Genomic DNA, 17772 nt, shown 5'->3' with positions numbered 1-17772 from the left:
TGCATGGTCGGGTGGATCTTCCGGATGGCGGTGCTAACAACAGAGAGGAGGGATCGCCATTCCGACCCTGCTATCTCCACGACGCCCAATCTCCAGCTCTTCATGCGGTCTTCAGCTAGTATTAGTTCGCAACGGGGGAGGATACGAGACCCTCGTCCGTAAGGCTTAGAGGGAATATAATTAATGAACCACAAGGGCCAGCCTTCGACCTGGTCCTTCCCTTTCGTCCTACACCACCCAGTGCAGTCCTGTTATAGACATCTTACCCGAGTCATTCTTTTTGTACCTTCTGCGGGTGTGTTTCTTGTGATCTGTCATTCTTTATAGTTCAAGGTTCATCACCTATCCACACAAGGTGAACATGAGGCCCAGCACCTTGTTGTTGGCGACTTGGCAGTCGGCCGCTCTGGTTGCCGCCGCCGCCACTCCGTATATCCCGCGCAGCACCGACGCCGCGCCTGGCTGCTATTGCCTGCCGGGAGATGCATGCTGGCCTTCGGCTGACACGTGGTCGACCCTCAACTCGACTGTCAGCGGCAGACTGGTTGCAACTGTGCCGATAGGCTCGCCTTGCCATGACCCTACCTACGATGCCGAGGCTTGCGCCGCCCTGCAGAATGGATGGTCCTTACCACAAACCCAGTAAGTCGAGGACGATCCGAGAAATGCACGCACGCCAAGACACGGGACTGATACCAACGACAGCATACCGTCGTCTTCCTCAGTGATGCAACCTTTCTTCGCCAATCAGAGTTGCGATCCGTTCACCCCGAGATCTCAGCCCTGCCTGCTGGGCAACTACGCTGCGTATGCTGTCAACGTCACCGGCAAGGGGGATGTCCAAGCAGCGATTGCGTTCGCCAAGACCAACAATATCCGCCTTGTGATCCGCAACACTGGCCATGAGTAAGTGCTTTCTATAATTAGTCTCAAGACGAGTCAGAGGAAGTTGCCCCTAGCCTCATCTAACCTCGATCAACAGTTTCCTGGGACGTTCCACCGGCGCCGGTTCCCTGGCCATCTGGACCCAGTACCTCAAGAACATCGAGTTCTCCGACTGGTCCGACGAGTTCTACCAGGGCCCCGCCGTCAAGTTCGGCGCCGGCGTCATCGGCTACGAGGCCACCGAGGCTGCGCATGCCAAGGGCCTCGTGGTCGTGGGCGGCGAGTGCCCGACCGTCGGCATTGCCGGCGGTTACACCCAAGGCGGCGGTCACTCGGCGCTTACCACCACCTTCGGCCTGGCTGCGGACCAGACGCTCGAGTTTGAGGTCGTGACCGCCTCGGGAGACGTCGTCACGGCGTCGCGGCATGAGAACGAGGACCTCTACTTCGCTCTCAGCGGCGGCGGCCCGGGCACTTTCGGCGTCGTCACCGCCATGACGGTACGCGCCCACCCCAACCTGGATGTCGGCGGCGCCACGCTGCAGATGGCCGCCGCCTCCACCACCCAAGACAAGTTTTACCAGGCCGTCTCGCGGTTCCACGAGCTGCTGCCGGGGATGACGGACCAGGGCGCCATGGTGGTCTACTACGTCGCCAGCAGCGTGCTGGTGGTGAACCCCGTGACCGTCTACAACTCGACGGGCGACTACGTCCGGGACATGGTGCTGGCCCCTTTCGTCGCGGCCCTGAACGAGCTCGAGATCCCGCACAAGGTCAGCTACTCGACCCACCGCTACCGCGACCACTACGACACCTACATGGGCCCCCTGCCCTACGGCCACGTCGCCGTCGAGGAGTACAACTTCGGCAGCCGCATGATCCCGCGCTCCGTGCTCGAGAACAACAACGAGGGCCTGCAGGCCGTGCTCAAGAACCTGACGCAGCACGGCGTGCTCGCGGTCGGCGACGCGCTCAACGCCACCGCGAAATACCCCGGCGCCGCCGGCGCGAACGCGGTGAACCCGGCCTGGCGCACGACGGGCGTGCACATGCAGCTGACGATGGCGTGGGACGAGACGGCGCCGTGGGCCGACATGGTCGAGGCGCAGCGCCGCATCACGGACGAGTTCGTGCCGCAGATGGAGGCCGTCACGCCCGGGTCCGGCGCGTACGTCAACGAGGCCGATTTCCACCAGCCCGACTGGCAGCAGGCCTTCTTCGGGGACAACTACGACCGACTGCTCCAGATCAAGCGGAAGTGGGATCCCGAGGGCCGGTTTTATGCTATCCGGACGGTGGGCAGTGATGCGTGGAATGTGGCGGCGGATGGGCGCATGTGCAGGGCCTCGTAGAGATAGGTATGAGGAGGCGGCGCAAGGCATGAGGGTTCTATGAAGTTGATGATACCCATTGAGATTGAACGATTAATACACGTTTGCTCGCTTTTCACGTTGCCATCGTTTCTGGATGTCTCGTTGTTTCTTGGCTGGGGGACATACAGTCCTTGCAATGTTTTATTTCCTGCGTCTTCTAGTCAATAGCTTCAGCATCGATCCGGTACGTGAGCCTGCACCAGCCCACTTCGACAGTCCAAAAAGTAGAAGCGATTCGCGGGCATTGATAAACTAACGAGTTGGCAATGGAACGTGCTTATTTCCGGTCATGGAAGAAAGCCATGCTGCCATGATTGCTACGTAGATGCGGCACCCGGTGCCCACCACGGCAACTCAGACCGGCAACGACAAGAGACTCACTGGAGGCACATCGGACCCGCGACGGATGGATGGTAAGACGCCAGGCTGTTACTGTAGAGCGGCAAGGAGAGCCAGGACATTCGAAACGATGGTTCCGTACTAGCCATCGTGCTGGCACTGTCTCCATCATCCCCAGTTTACAGCGTCTTACCCCAACATTGAAGAGACTTGGTGTCTCCATAACCCCCGCATCTCCGCCATCTCGCTACTACATACCCCGAGGCTATGAGATGCACCATGCACCCCAGTGGCTGATCGCGCCGGCTGGGGTTGGTGAGGTTATGGAGAGTGACGAAAGACCGATTTCTTCCCGCCCAGTTGAACTGCCGGAGACGGGGCTCGCTTAAGCCTTTATCTAGATGTTTTATTTATGTAAGATCTATCGAATGTAATCTTTCCTGCTCCGACCTTCTTCTTCTTTCACCATCGTGTTGTTCTTGCTGCTGGGTAGCTTTGAACAAACACCTCGACAATCTTAGATTGGCTGGCTACGGCTTTCATCACATCCAACGCGTGCTCAAAATGGACCCGATCGAGCAAGAAAAGGCAGATGCTGCGACGGTGGAGCATCAGAAGCCGCTGGACTCGTCCAGCGACGAGGCTCTGTTCCGTCAATTCGCGTCGGCGGGAGAAGAATGGCATCACCTGATGACAAAGAAGATGCTGCGGAAGGTCGACGGGCACCTGCTGCCCGTGCTGGTCCTCATGTATCTGCTAAACTTTCTCGATCGGAAGTAAGTCCATCTGCCTTGCCTTTCAATCCGTCCTGGCCTACAAAAGGGGTCGGGCACAGAATGCCAAAGGACGTGTAACTAAAACACATCCCCAATAGCAACCTCTCCCAAGCCCGCCTGGGCACGCTGGAGGCCGACCTCGGCATGACGGGCACCGACTTCAACCTCGCGACGTCGATCCTGTTTGTGGGCTACCTGCTGATGCAGCTTCCGTCGAACCTGGCCCTGACGCGCGTACGGCCGTCGCTGTACCTCGGCATCGCCATGGCCGTCTGGGGCGTCATCTCGGCCTGCCAGGCCGCCACCCACAGCTTCGGCGGGCTCGTCGCCGCCCGCTTCATGCTGGGCTTCGCCGAGGCGCCCTTCTTCCCGGGCGCCGTGTTTCTCATGAGTTCGTGGTACACGCGCTCTGAGATGGCACATCGCATCGCTTGGTTCTATTCGGGGTCGTCGTTGGCGAACTCGTTTGGGGGTTTGATTGGGGCGGGCGTGTTGGGGAACCTGAACGGGGCGCACGGGATTGCGGGGTGGTAAGTGGAATCCCTGGATCGTATTCTGGTTGTCATAGCGACTGATCGGGTAATAGGCGGTGGCTCTTCATCATCGAAGGCTCCATCACCGTCGCCGCCGCCCTCTCCTCCATCTTCATCCTGCCCAACTACCCGGCCACGACGAAGTGGCTCTCGCGCGAAGAGCAGGCGTACGCCCAATGGCGGCTCATTGACGACACGGGCGAGGCCGACAGCGCCGGCGCCAGCACGCTCAAGGAGGGCGTCAAGCTGGCTTTCCGCGACCCGCGGCTGTACCTGTTTACTTTGCTGCAGCACGCCTCGCTGCTTTCGCAGAGCTTTCAGTACATGTTCCCGGCCATTGTCAAGACGCTGGGTTTCGGCAACGTCGAGACGTTGCTCATCACGGCGCCCATCTGGATCGGTACTTTCTTAGTGTCACTGGTCGTGACTTACACTTCGGGCCGCTTCCGCGAACGCAGCTGGCACATCATCGCGCTGATGATGGTGTCCGTCATCGGCAACGTCATCGTCGTCTCCACCTTGAACACGGCCGTCCGCTTCTTCGCCATGTTCCTCATGCCCATGGGCGCTGTCGCCGCGTATCAGATCATCCTGGCCTGGGTGTCCAACAGTTTCCCCCGTCCCCTTGTTAAGCGTAGCGTCTGCATCTCGTTCGCCAACATGATCGGAAACTGCGCCAACATCTACGGGCCCTACATGTACCCGGCCTCCCAGGGGCCCCGGTACCTGCCCGGCGGCGCGGGGACCGCTGCCGTCGCGCTCTTCACGGCGTTCCTCGCGCTGACGGTGCGCGTGGTGCTCGCGCGGGAGAACCGGAAGCTTGAGGCTCGGGAGACCATTGATTCAGAGGGCAATGTGACGGCTGGTGGTGGTACGGGGCATGGTGATATTGACGAGAGGGCTGTTGGGTTTAGATATGTTCTGTAGATAAGATGCAACCCCTATCGGCTGACCGCCCCCCCTCTTTCGTTAACCCTTTAAGTAAATGTTACTTAAAAATTGAATAATAAATTAAATAGATTATTTTTATATTATACGCTAGTAATTTCTTATTAAACGTATATAAATAAAAAAACTATATTTTAATAGTTATTTTATTTAATTAAGTATTTAAAGGGATATTTTTATATTAAAGATTTTTATTATTTAAATATATTTTTTATTATTTATTTTTATTACGTAATACTTTTATATTTTAATATTTACTATTTATTTTATCGATATGAAAAATTATTACTTTAATAAAATCTTTACGGATTTTATTTTTAAATAAATTTTTCTTTAAGAGTTATATAGCGTTATCGGTAATATACACGAAATTAGCTAGTTAAGTGAAATTAAAATATATTAAGCTAAAAAGGAAAAGAAAAAAAGAGGAAGGAAAGTTAACTTTAATATAATATAAGTAACATAGTGCGTTAGCCTATGCGCTAGTTAGTGTGGAGACCTTATATTAGCCCCACTACCTTGTTATTAAAACCGATCTGCCGCATCGGCCTTAGCTCGATTTTCTCTTTCCTTTTCTCTTCGTCGTAAATTCTATTTATTTTAAAACCTATTTATAGCCCCGCCTTATAAAAACCTAATTACGTAACTATTTACGACCGCCCCTTTTATTATCTAGTAATATAATATTTTACTTAACTATTCGAATTAATTAATATTACTTTCGCCGTCGTACGATAAAAAATAAATATTAATTAATTAATACTAAACCTTTTAATACTTAACGATTTATTTTAATATAAACGCGCTATAGCGCGTAATGAAAACGACCGCGCCTTTTAAGCGGAAACTAAATAATATATACGTTTTAATTAAAACGCCTTCGTAAAACTTATTAATAAACCTAAGGAATTCGATAAAAAATTAACTCGCCTTTTCCGCTAATCCTTAAACCGATATAGCCTATTAATTAACCTAGAGATTAAATAAATATAAACCGCTTAAAATAACCCCGATAACGTAAAAAACGAATAAAGTTTTTATACCCTCGCCGACTTCGGATAACTATAAAAAGAGGCTTAATCCTTATAATATAACACTATAATTAACGATTTAAACGGTAATAATTTTTAAGCTCGATTAAACACTTTATTTAACTAATATACCCGTAACGGTAATAAAGCTACCTTTTTTTTACTTTATAAATTAAAATTAAAAAAGTTAAATAACCTTTTAAAAGCGGACTTATCGCCTTTAACAAGTTTAAAAAAATATATAATAATTTAAACGAATTATTTTAAAAAATACGATTTATATTTTTATTAAGTTATGCCCGTATAATATAAATGTTTAATTTTTACGTTAAGGCCCGCCGAGTAAACTTTTAATTAAAATTAACCGCTATTTAAACTAAACACTTAACTTTGCTCCCTTTTTTCGACTATTACGATATTTATAAAAGCGAGAACTTAATAAAAAAACAGCTTAAAATTAACGGATTAAACAGTAAACTTAACTCGTTAAAAATTACCTTAAAAAATTAATTAAAGCTTATAATAAAGCTATTATTACCCGGGAATAAATAAAAGTAATTATAAACGACTTAACTATTAACCTTATAAAAACTAATATCGAATCGACGAACCGATTAAAATAACTATATAACGCTTAAATTAACGTAATCCACGGTTTAATTAAACACACGGTCCAATTAAATACTTTCCAAGGCCTCGTATAACGAAATATAAATCAATTCCACCACAACGCATTTAATATATTAAAATCAATCGGAATCCTCCTTTTTAAATATTTTTACATTATTTTAATAGGTACGCGTATTATACCCGGGCTCCCTATAAATTTTATAGCGTCGCGGGCGCGTTTTAAGCCTTTTTATATAATTATTACTCCGGCGTAATTTATTTTATAATTATTTATTAACGTCCCTTTAAAACTGTAGGTTTTTTTTAGCTTATATACGAAGTAATCCTTTATCCTATAGCCGTTTTTTTTTCGTACGGCGGTGCCGGCTAAATATTTTATTTACCTCTTATAGTATAATTACTTTACCCTTTAAAAGAGCGAGCCGGTATATTACCTACGTTATACCTTTTATAATTTAATTAAGTCTAGTTAAAATCGACGTTAAAGAGCTATTTTAATGCTATATAATACGGTTTCGAATGTATTCGGTTTAAAATTAGGCCTTAATCGGGTTATTTAAGGTTTTTAATTCCTAAGGAATAAGTAGGCCGAAAAACGTCCCCGGAGGTATTAGAGTATATAACTTTATATTTAACTATGAAATAATATATTCCGGATCGTACGGGACGAGTCCGGTCCCTTAAAAGCCTCCTTATATATTTAAAACGGTAAAAGTTACTTAAAACGCTTTTAAAAACGCTAGTAGAAAATCCTCCTTTAAGATATAGGTAATATACGCCCGTATAAAACCTTTAATTTCTTTCTTATACGCCTTTTTTAACGTACGAAAATAGCCGACATTAAAAGGCTAAAGTTTATACGACGAATAAAAAGGTATACAAAATATAATAATTAAGTTTTTTTATAATAAAGCTCGAAAGCTATTAAGTGGTAGCTCTTATAACCGTTAAGGATTAATAGGTAATAAGTACCCTTCGTACGAAACTTTATATATTTATCGAAATATCGAATCTAGTCTTTACCTTTTTTATTTATAGTCCAGCTATTTTTAATAACTATAATTACTTAATTTTTCGACAATAAACTGTTTTCGTACTAAAAAAGAGATACGTTTTCCCGGTAAAAATAATATACGAAAGGATAGCGTAACCGTATAATTTAACGCCCTATATTATTATAACCTATTCCCGGTTCCTTTACTATATTACCTTAAGCTTTCCGCGTTAATCGAAAGTAATTACGACTATTTTAAACGAGATTTAACTTATAAAAAACCCGGTTTTATTAAAATTATATATATCCTCTTTTTAAATTCTATATTTATTAATTATATTCCGTATAAAAGTAAACCACGCGCGATACGCGTCGGTATTTTTATAAAAGACTCTTTAATAATCGATTTTTCGGTTAAAACGCGTCCGGAGATTTAATTATCGTCGTACGAAATTAAAGGCTTAGTTAACGCCGACGCGTCCCGCGTCGTATAAATTAAGTAATCGATTTATTATATTTTTAATACTATTTATTTAAGGTAAAAACGATCGCGAATTTAAATTAATTATATATTATATAATTAATTGCTTTTCGAAATTTATAAGCTTTTACGTTAACGATTACGTATCTCGTCGTAAAATATTACTATAACGCCGGTAATATAAAGTTATATAAGAGATATTATATATTCGCGTTACGGCTTATACGCGTAATTTAGAATCTTTTTAAAGCGCTTAAAACGCTAATTATATATCGTTCTCTTTCTATTAATTTACTATTATAAGTGGTAGAAATATAAAGCATAAAATGTAAATTATACGGAATTAAAAGAAAGTGTTTAATTGAACCGTGTATTTAATTAGACCGTGGATTATATTACCGTTACCCGACTAATTATAAATAAATATAATAATACTTTCTTTATAATTATTAATAATAAAAGTACTCGCTATAAAAAAAGTCGTAAAATTAAAATTAACGATTTTCATAGCGATAAAAATAAGGATAAAATTCTTTTCGAAGTTTAGTTCTATTAAATTAAAAATATACGAATTAAAAATATCGACTATTTTTTTTAATAACTAAATATTTAACGTTATTCGTAATTACGTAAAAAGCGATATTACTTATAAACTTCTACTTTTTCTCCGGGATTACTATTTTAATCGTATTATTACTACCGACGAACTCTTCGACTATTTTTAAAAGCGATATTTCGATTATACTTTTCGCGAAAAGATAAAAAAAAGTATAATTAAATGGAAATAATTTTTTTAGTCGGCTATTAGAAGTTTCTTTCCGATTTCGTTAAATTAGCCGGAAAAAAAGAACTCCTTTATACTTTTTAAAAAGAAAGCTTTTATAATAAACTTATACCCCGCGTTATAATTATTATTATTACGATATATTTCGACGAAACTATTAATTTTAACGTTTACGCTAAGTATTATAAATAGATAATTTAAAGCTTCGTAAACGCGAACGAAAAAAAAAAGCGATTTAATAAGCCCTCTTCCTTATCGACGGGTAAAAATAATTCCGATAATAAGAACGATAAAACTAATACTTTTAAAACATTTACCTTTATTAAGCCTACCCCGTAGGCAAGTATCTCCTCGATTAAGACTTACCTTTCTCTTATTACCGTTAAAAAATTTTAAAAGCTAATAAAAAAAACCGATATTTTAATTATTATTAAATTAACTATTAAAAAACTAATTACCCCTTAAAGCAATATAATACCGAAGGACGTAAACTTATCGACATTAACGAGATTCATTGGAAATACGAAAGAGCGTCGCTTAACCTCCTTTTTAATAATTATAAACTTAATTAAGCCTTCGCCGAGCTGAAAGAATTAAAAATTAATCCTAAAGAATAAGGACTTTTTCTTAAAATAAATATTAATTACCGTTAAAAATAATTTAATAATGATATTATTCGATTTTTTATAAAAACTAATTAAAAAACATTTTTAACCTTTAAATATATTATAAATAATAATAAATTATCGTTATTTACTACCGTAATACTCGTTAATACGGAAATATTCGGTTATTTATTTATAAACGTAAACTTCGCGGGTAAAATAATTAAATAATTAAATACGAGGCGAATAACCGTTTTTTAACCCTACGAAATTAAAGGTTTCGACGATAAACTTTCTTAACTTTTTAATATAATAATATTCGTTAATTTACGAATTTACTACCGAATACTAGGCTAATCCTTTTCGTAATAATTAATATAAAATATAATCTTATTATTAAACGAAAATAGTTCGAAAAATATAACGTCGTTATTTACCCGAAAACTCGCTATTTAAATTATTTTAATAATTAAAACCCTATTAAAAATACGGATATACCGATAAACGAGGTAGGTATATTACTACGATATTTAAGCTATTAGAAAAATACGGATGCTAAGAATAAGGCTTTAAAAGCTTAAATTAAGAAAAATAAACGGAAACGAGACGGCCGATTTTTTTAGTTAAGAGCTTATTTTACGTAAAGGGAAGGTACGCGGTTATTTAATACTTTTAATCCCTCCGCTATAAAAAAAGAAATTTAAATTTCGAAAATCCGTCCGCGTATTACTTACCGACTAAATAAAAGAGTAATTAAAATATAGCGTAATTTTAACGATAAACTACGAAAACTAAAGTAATTCGGTAATAATTGTAAATAAACGTTAAAACGTGCGCCTTATTATAATTAAAAAGATAAGCGCGGATTTTATCGCTTCGCCCGCGACGTTATAAATTAATACCGTTAACGAGTGCCCGATATAGTAATTCTAAACGCTTTAAGTTTTTATCGGAGTATAAAAAGAACGACTCGTACTAAATCTATAAAATTACCTTTTACTAAATCGATAAGTTTATTTAAAAAAAGAGACCTTTCGAAATAACTCTTTGCCTAAGAACGAAAATAAGCTACGCTAAAAAGTAGAAGAAATAATATTTAAAGTATATAAAGATTTTTATTATATGTTTAATAAAATATAATCCGATAAATTAATTAAACACCGCGGATTAATAAATTATTAAATTAAATTAACGGACGATATAAAATTAAACGACCTAGGTTATAGTTTACTCTATAAAATATCCCTAAAAAAGCTTATTATAACCCGAAAATATATCTTAAAGAACCTCTAAAAAAGCTTTATTATATCGAGCAACGCCCTTTAGGCGGCTCCGGTACTTATAGCCCTTAAAAATAACGGCGAACTTCGTTTTTACGTGGATTTTTAAAAACTAAACGCTATTACGCGAAAAAACCGATATCTATTATTATTAATCGAGGAAACCCTCGATAAAATAATTAAGGTAAAAATTTATATTAAAATTAATATCCGGTAAGCTTTTTATAAAATCCGTTTAAAAAAGAAAGACGAAAACTTAACGATTTTTCGAACCCGTTACGAAGCGTATAAATATAAAGTTTTTTTATTCGGGCTAATTAACGGACTATTTACTTTTTAAAGGTTTATTAACGACTTATTATGGGAATACCTCGATGATTTTTACTATATTTATATTAATAATAACGTAATCCACGGTCTAATTAAACATACGGTCTAATTGAACACTTTCTTTTAATTCCGTACAATTTATATTTTATGCTTTATATTTTTACTACCCACGATAATAAATTAATAAAAAGAAAACGATATATAATTAGCGTTTTAAGCGTTTTAAAAAACCTTAAATTACGCGTACGAGCCGTAGTACGAATATATAATATTCCCTATATAATTTTACGTTACCGGCGTCGCGGTAATATTTTATGACGAGATACGTAATCGTTAATGTAAAAGTTTACGAATTTCGAAAAGTAATTAATCGTATAATATATAATTAATTTAAATTCGCGATCGTTTTCGCCTCGAATAAATAGTGTTAAAAATATAGCGAATCGATTACTTAATTTACGCGACGCGGGACGCGTTAGCGTTAATTAGGCTTTTAATTTCGTACGACGATAATTAAATTTTTAAACGCGTTTTAACCGAAGAATCGATTATTAAAAAGTCTTTTATAAAAATCCCGACACGTATCGCGCGTAGTTTATTTTCGTACGGAATATAATTAATAAGTATAAAATTTAAAAAGAGGATATATACAATTTCGACGAGACCGGGTTTTTTATAGGCTAAATCTCGTTTAAAATGATCGTAATTACTTCCGATCAACGCGAAAAGCCTAAGGTAGTATAATAAAGGAACCGGGAATAGGTTATAATAATATAAAGCGTCGAATTATACGGTTACGTTATTTTTTAGTATATTATTTTTACCGGGAAAACGTACCTCTTTTTTTAATACGAAAATAGCCCATTATTAAAAAACTAGGTAATTACAGTTATTAAAAATAACTGGACTACGAATAAAAAAAGCGAGGATTAAATTCGATACTTCGATAAATACACGAAGTCTTATACGAAAAGTGCTTACCGCCTATTAATCCTTAACGGTTATAAAAGCTACTACTCGATAGCTTTTAAATTTTACTATAAAAAAACTCGATTATTATACTCTATATACCTTTTTATTCGTCGTATAAACTCTAGCTTTTTAATATCGGCTATTTTCGTGTATTAAAAAAGGCGTACGGGAAAGAAATTAAAGGTTTTATGCGGGCGTATATTACCTATATTTTAAAGGAAAATTTCTTACCAGCGTTTTTAAAAACGTTCTAAGCGATTTTCACCGTTTCGAATATATAAAAAAGCTTTCGAGGGACCGGACTCGTCCTGTACGATTTAGAATATATTATTTTATAGTTAAATATAAAACTACGTACTTTAATACCTCCGGGGACGTTTTCCGGCTTACTTATTCTTTAAGAATTAAAAACCTTAAATAACCCGATTAAGGCTTAATTTTAAACCGAATACGTTCGAAACCGTATTGTACGGCATTAAAATAGCTTTTCGACGTCGATTTTAACTAAACTTAACTAGATTACGAAAAATATAACGCAGGTAATACACCGGCTCGTTTTTTTTAAAGGGTAAAGTAACCGTATTACGAGAAGTAAATAAAATACTTAGCCGGCGCCGCCGTACGAAAAAGAAACGGCTATAGGATAAAGGATTACTTCGTATATAAGCTAAAAAAAACCTACAGTTTTAAAGGGACGTTAATAAATAATTATAAAATAAATTACGCCGGAGTAATAATTATATAAAAAGGCTTAAAACGCGCCCGCGACGCTATAAAATTTATAGGGAGCCCGGGTATAATACGCGTACCTATTAAAATAATGTAGAAATATTTAAAAAGGAGGATTCCGATTAATTTTAATATATTAAATGCGTTGTGGTGGAATTAATTTATATTTCGTTATACGAGGCCTTGGAAAGTATTTAATTAGACCGTGTGTTTAATTAAACCGTAAATTACGTTAATTTTAACGAGGTAATTAATAAACTAAATATATATCTCTAAATACTTACACTTAACCTATCCCGTTTAAGGACGGTTAATACCTACGACTTTTAAACGCCGTTTAACCCCTAATAAATAATTAAACACTCTACTTATATTAAAAAAATGGTATTTACTTATTAAAGAAGCTTTTTAACGCTAATTTTAAATACAATAAACTAAATAGCGAAGGGTATAATTAAAATAGCTTATAAAATAACCCTTATACGCGATAAAATATATATATTAAAAGAAGTTAATTTAACACTTTCTAAGCGCCGGAGAGCTAAAAAGTCGCGAGTTTAGTTTAAAGGAACCCTTATTATTAAGGAATTTTAATAGTTATAAAACGAGAAAGTAAAAGGAAAGCGTTTAATACCTAATAAAAATAAAAATAAGGGTTCGTTAAAGCGGAGGGTAACCGGTGAAAGGCGCTATAATATCTACAGTAAAATAGGTTATAATACGCGAATATATAAAAAGGATATGAAATTAAACGAGGAATCGAATAACGAGTAGTTTTAATTAATTTTAAGCGTTATAATTAAATTAATTTATATAAAAGGGTCGAGAAGTAAAAAAAGTACGTCGCTAAGTAATATATATCGTATAGTAATAAACCACGTTAATAAAAATTTTAAATTTTAATATAAAGTCCTTAATTTCGTCTTATTTTATTTATTATTTTATAATTAAAACTCTATATTTTTACCTATTTTATTTAATTTTATATTAAGTTTTAAATCTTACCGATTTAAGTGGGTAACTACGGAATGTATAGGTTATTTAAGGGAGGGGGTGGGGGGGGGGGGCAGCCGATAGGGGTTACATCTTATCAGCTATCCATGCCACATCGTAATAGGGGTTCGAATAGTAGACAGATGCATGAATCATGATACCGAGTTCCTTAACACCCATCCTACCACTTGGTTTATGGTTATAGACAGCAAGGGTATACATTTCTCCCGGCACCCAACTCACGGGCCAGCGGGATCTACAATGGTTAGTTCCATCTGTCAGCAACATCACCACCGTTGGTATCCAGATTGTTAACAGTGTTGTTCGACAGGTCGGGATAGATAGACTGTTTCGTCAAAATTCAGAACAAGAACACACTGCGTAGAGGTCTCAGTTCAAATATTTGGCAATTATCTTGCTTGTAGCCGCGTACGTAGTGTCTCAATTAGTAGAGGGGGAAAAGGGTTTCTCATGACCACTCCGCCCCCCGCGGCCCCTCTCCAGGCACGTCAGCTTTGTGGCTAAAACATTCTGGATATGTTTTTGTGTGATTAAGCGTATAGAATAGGAAGCATTGTACACTGATAATGCCCAAGCATATTGAGTATGAATATGTATAAATTAGAGTGATTAGAATATACTGCCTTTGAGAAATGTGACAAAGAATGCTGTGGAGGTGCCCTATTTATTGTGGTCTCTGACCTTGACAAGGATAAGGGAGTCGAAATGGGTAGGAACATTGATGGTACCCAAGCACATCCACAAGATCACTATCTCAATACTCCTGTTATTACTAACCCCATGGTGGTAAAGCTGTTACAAGGCTGAGCTTTGACCGGATGAGTTGCTGTCAGGGGTCGAACTAGTGATCAGACGGAAACTCACTTCCACCAGCTTCTGCAGACGAAACTCGGTGAGGCCATTCGGGACAACCTGAATTTCGATATTTTTACTCATAGTCCATCTGGTTTATTAACTAGAGTAACGAGATGGAATACGGTCACCGTAGCTATTACAATAATGACATGCCCCTCACAACAGTACCAAAAATGCCATTATAAAGTGATTTGAGCCCCGGTATGTGCTTGCTGGTCTTCGTTATAGTGCTCATCGTCGTGTTCTTCGTGCTCGTCGTTATGGTAGTGATGCTTGCCCTATTGTTTTGGCGGCAAAGCATTATCATAAAGCCAGGGCCTGGTAGACATAAAGATTCAGGGGTCGGCGAGAGTGAAATTTTCGCAGTGAATGCACACCAAACCCTTCTAGGTCTTTTTTTGTTTCAATCTTTTGGAGGTTTTCGTGAAACTACGCCATCGGAACTGTCCAGGAAATCAACAGAGCCACCTTCACCCCGAGAAAATTTGTTAAGAAACGCCATTCAACAAGCAACATCCGTCACTTCATCATGGCTGACGACGGAAGTGCTTCCGGCAGTAATGCGGTCGTTGAGATCATCCCCGGTAAGTCACGCCGCGCCTGTCTCTCCAGGCCACCAGTACCTTTCAGGGGTCGTCGACACTAACCACCGCCCACCCACCTCAACAGCCCCTCAAGCTCTCGACCGGTTCGTCCTCTTCTCGTACCTACCCACCGAGCTCCGCTGGATGATCTACGACATGATGCTCCGTATCACCCGCGGCCCCCAGAGCTTCCTCTACTTCCCTAACGGCTACACCTTCGTCACCGGCCTGGACTTTGGCTTCCCCCTTCTCGCTACCGTCTGCCACGACATGTACCACTACGTGGTCCACCACTCGGGATTCCAGAGGGTCTACCTGGACTACATGGTCCTCCGCGCCCCGGCGCATCTTTTGCTACCAACCAGCCTAATGCCACCTCATACCCAGAGCCATAGCCTGCCTCTATTCTGTATCATCTGTGTTATGTGGCGAGGACCGTATCGTGGAGATCGAACAAATTCTATAGGAAATATTTGATGGTATCGTAATACTGCCAATAATCTAAGGTGTTCCCCAACGGACCAAGCAAGAAAACTAAACGGTTAACCTGTTTTGAATAGAGAAAAGTACTAGAAATACATGAGAAGCTATAGGGGGATCAGATGGAAGGAATACCGGCTGCCCTCTGCTCATCTGCATTGCCTGGTCCCTCGATCGGTCAGCATATAACACAGTATGACATTATCTGCTGATGGGGCAAACCACCTGCCGAGGCAATACTATCCTCGGTCTGGAGAAATGGTTTAAGCGTAGGCAGGGCGCTTGGTATTATCTGTGGAGATTCCACGTTCCTGGTCACTGAACAGCCCCCTGCCAAATCCAGGGGCATTGATACACCGAATCGCTGTTGTCACTGAGATATGATTGCCCTGTTTCTGAAATGGTTGGGATTTTTGAGAAAGGCCTTACATGCGGGCCCCCATAGCAAAAGAAGTCTCAATGGACCCAGTAACGGTAGCTGATCATCATCTGTCGCTTCCATCCCTTGAACCATAGATGCCCTCAGGAGTGCGTTATGCTACTGACGATTCCATCCCATCTCATATCCAGACTCTTATAGCAGCTTTTTTTTTTCGTCTCTTGTGAATTGTACGTGATGAGATTTGATTCTGGATGAATCTCATACCAATTATGCCGGATGGAATCGCAGTACTGTTGAAGCCCTCGCAACGATATTCAGCACAATGGCTGAGTATCAAGCGTCGGAACGATATGGGCAGATCAACTTCCCCAACTCATACGCATGGAACTCAGTCTACAACATGAATCCCACGCCCGCGGCTAGATAGATGTCTCTCTAGGTTCCGGTCTACTTACACAACCGCGAGTAAAGTATTCGGTGCTGAACCGTACCATTCTCGCGATCACATTATTCTGCACATCAACGTATGTTACTCACCAACGACAGCACCACAACTCCCACCCACAGCTCCCACACAGGCGTGAGACAGCACAATGGCGTCTGGCAACGGCAACTCTATCACGGGCGACCAGATGGACGTCCTCGACAGACTGTGGGACATCTTTGAGTCGGTCAGCGTAAGTTCGCAACGTCTTGCTGCGAATGCCCAACCTATATAGCCAGCTAACGTTTCTCTCACTCCAGATCAAATGGCACGTACTTGCCAACCGGGCCGGCTTTGATACTACCCAGAATGCTAAGGACCACTACGACGACATCGGAAAGTTCAAACCAGGCAAGATTGCCATCACCCGCCGCGACCTCAAGACTGCGATGGGATTGGCCGACATTCTCTATGGTGTCAAGGCGAGCATCCCAAATTCAGTTGTCCGTCAGCAATGGTAGACTACCAAGCTGAGCTCTAGGTCGATTGGAAGGGGGTCACTGTTCGTTCTGGACTCAGGGACGAAGAAACAGCCAGATCACATCACCACGACTTGACCATGCTTGAAAGTCAGTCAATGAGACGACCCAGAGGAAGGCGTCGGAAAGACTTACCCGCTCCAATCATTCGGGGACCTCCTGAACCCATGCTTACGTTGCCGGGACTGGATGATCCTTTCTACAGCCCCCTTAATAGTAACCATCCATTGACTGGGCCGGTTTCTGTGGGATGGATGCGACTTATTGCATATTTAGCTGATGAGCGAAGACGTACATGCTATGGGGATAGTATTACACCATAATCAACAAGATAAACGCATTAACAGAGTGTGGATGCGAGCCTTCATATGACATATGATAAATTTCGTACCCAGATCAGCAAACATCCTTCAGACATGCCTGGTAGCACAAATATAATGCCATTTGCTACGACCCCAAGTCGTCAGTAGTTAGGAACTGGGTCTTTCCATGTTCCTTCCTGATCTCAAATGGCTTCCATTATATGCGACCAATGTATTATCGATACTACCACTCGGTCGAAATTGGCAGCATAGAAAGAATAGTCCGGTGTCTGCGGGCTTTGGATTCATATGGCACCCGTGCAACGACATATGTAGGTCCTTGCTCTGTCTGCGTGGCTCTTTGTGTAATCCTTGATCGATGGATCTTACGGGATATTGCCCCATAGCTCTTGTGTGGCCACGGGTCTCCTCACCAACGCAGCACCTTGCATGTGTGGTCCTTCGCAACTTCTAATCATAGCATCTAATTCTTAGCGATGAC

At 41.0% G+C, this 17772-nt stretch overlaps 4 protein-coding genes across 4 annotated transcripts; all 4 read left to right on the top strand.

Moving 5' to 3' along the window:
• Positions 1–361: 361 nt before the first annotated feature.
• PG986_010050 (uncharacterized protein) lies at positions 362–2237 on the top strand (the record flags this gene model as incomplete). Its single annotated transcript, XM_066846272.1, has 3 exons — positions 362–642; positions 706–906; positions 983–2237. 3 exons carry the CDS (start codon positions 362–364, stop codon positions 2235–2237), a joined length of 1737 nt encoding a protein of 578 aa, XP_066698670.1.
• Positions 2238–3161: 924 nt separating this feature from the next.
• PG986_010049 (MFS transporter) lies at positions 3162–5012 on the top strand (the record flags this gene model as incomplete). The annotated part of the gene is made up of 3 exons (XM_066846271.1): positions 3162–3373; positions 3960–4777; positions 4996–5012. The coding sequence occupies 3 exons, from the start codon at positions 3162–3164 to the stop codon at positions 5010–5012; spliced, it is 1047 nt and encodes a 348-aa protein (XP_066698669.1).
• Positions 5013–15088: 10076 nt separating this feature from the next.
• On the top strand, positions 15089–15620 carry PG986_010048 (uncharacterized protein; the record flags this gene model as incomplete). The annotated part of the gene is made up of 2 exons (XM_066846270.1): positions 15089–15143; positions 15229–15620. 2 exons carry the CDS (start codon positions 15089–15091, stop codon positions 15618–15620), a joined length of 447 nt encoding a protein of 148 aa, XP_066698668.1.
• Positions 15621–16598: 978 nt separating this feature from the next.
• Positions 16599–16950, top strand: PG986_010047 (uncharacterized protein; the record flags this gene model as incomplete). The annotated part of the gene is made up of 2 exons (XM_066846269.1): positions 16599–16682; positions 16750–16950. The coding sequence occupies 2 exons, from the start codon at positions 16599–16601 to the stop codon at positions 16948–16950; spliced, it is 285 nt and encodes a 94-aa protein (XP_066698667.1).
• Positions 16951–17772: the final 822 nt, after the last annotated feature.

This window comes from Apiospora aurea, assembly GCF_038362705.1.
Source record: "Apiospora aurea strain CBS 24483 chromosome Unknown utg000006l_segment0_segment0, whole genome shotgun sequence".
Taxonomy (NCBI): Eukaryota; Fungi; Ascomycota; class Sordariomycetes; order Amphisphaeriales; family Apiosporaceae; genus Apiospora; species Apiospora aurea.
The sequence above is the reverse complement of the archived record's forward strand: the minus strand, read 5'-3'. Positions and strand labels throughout refer to the sequence as shown.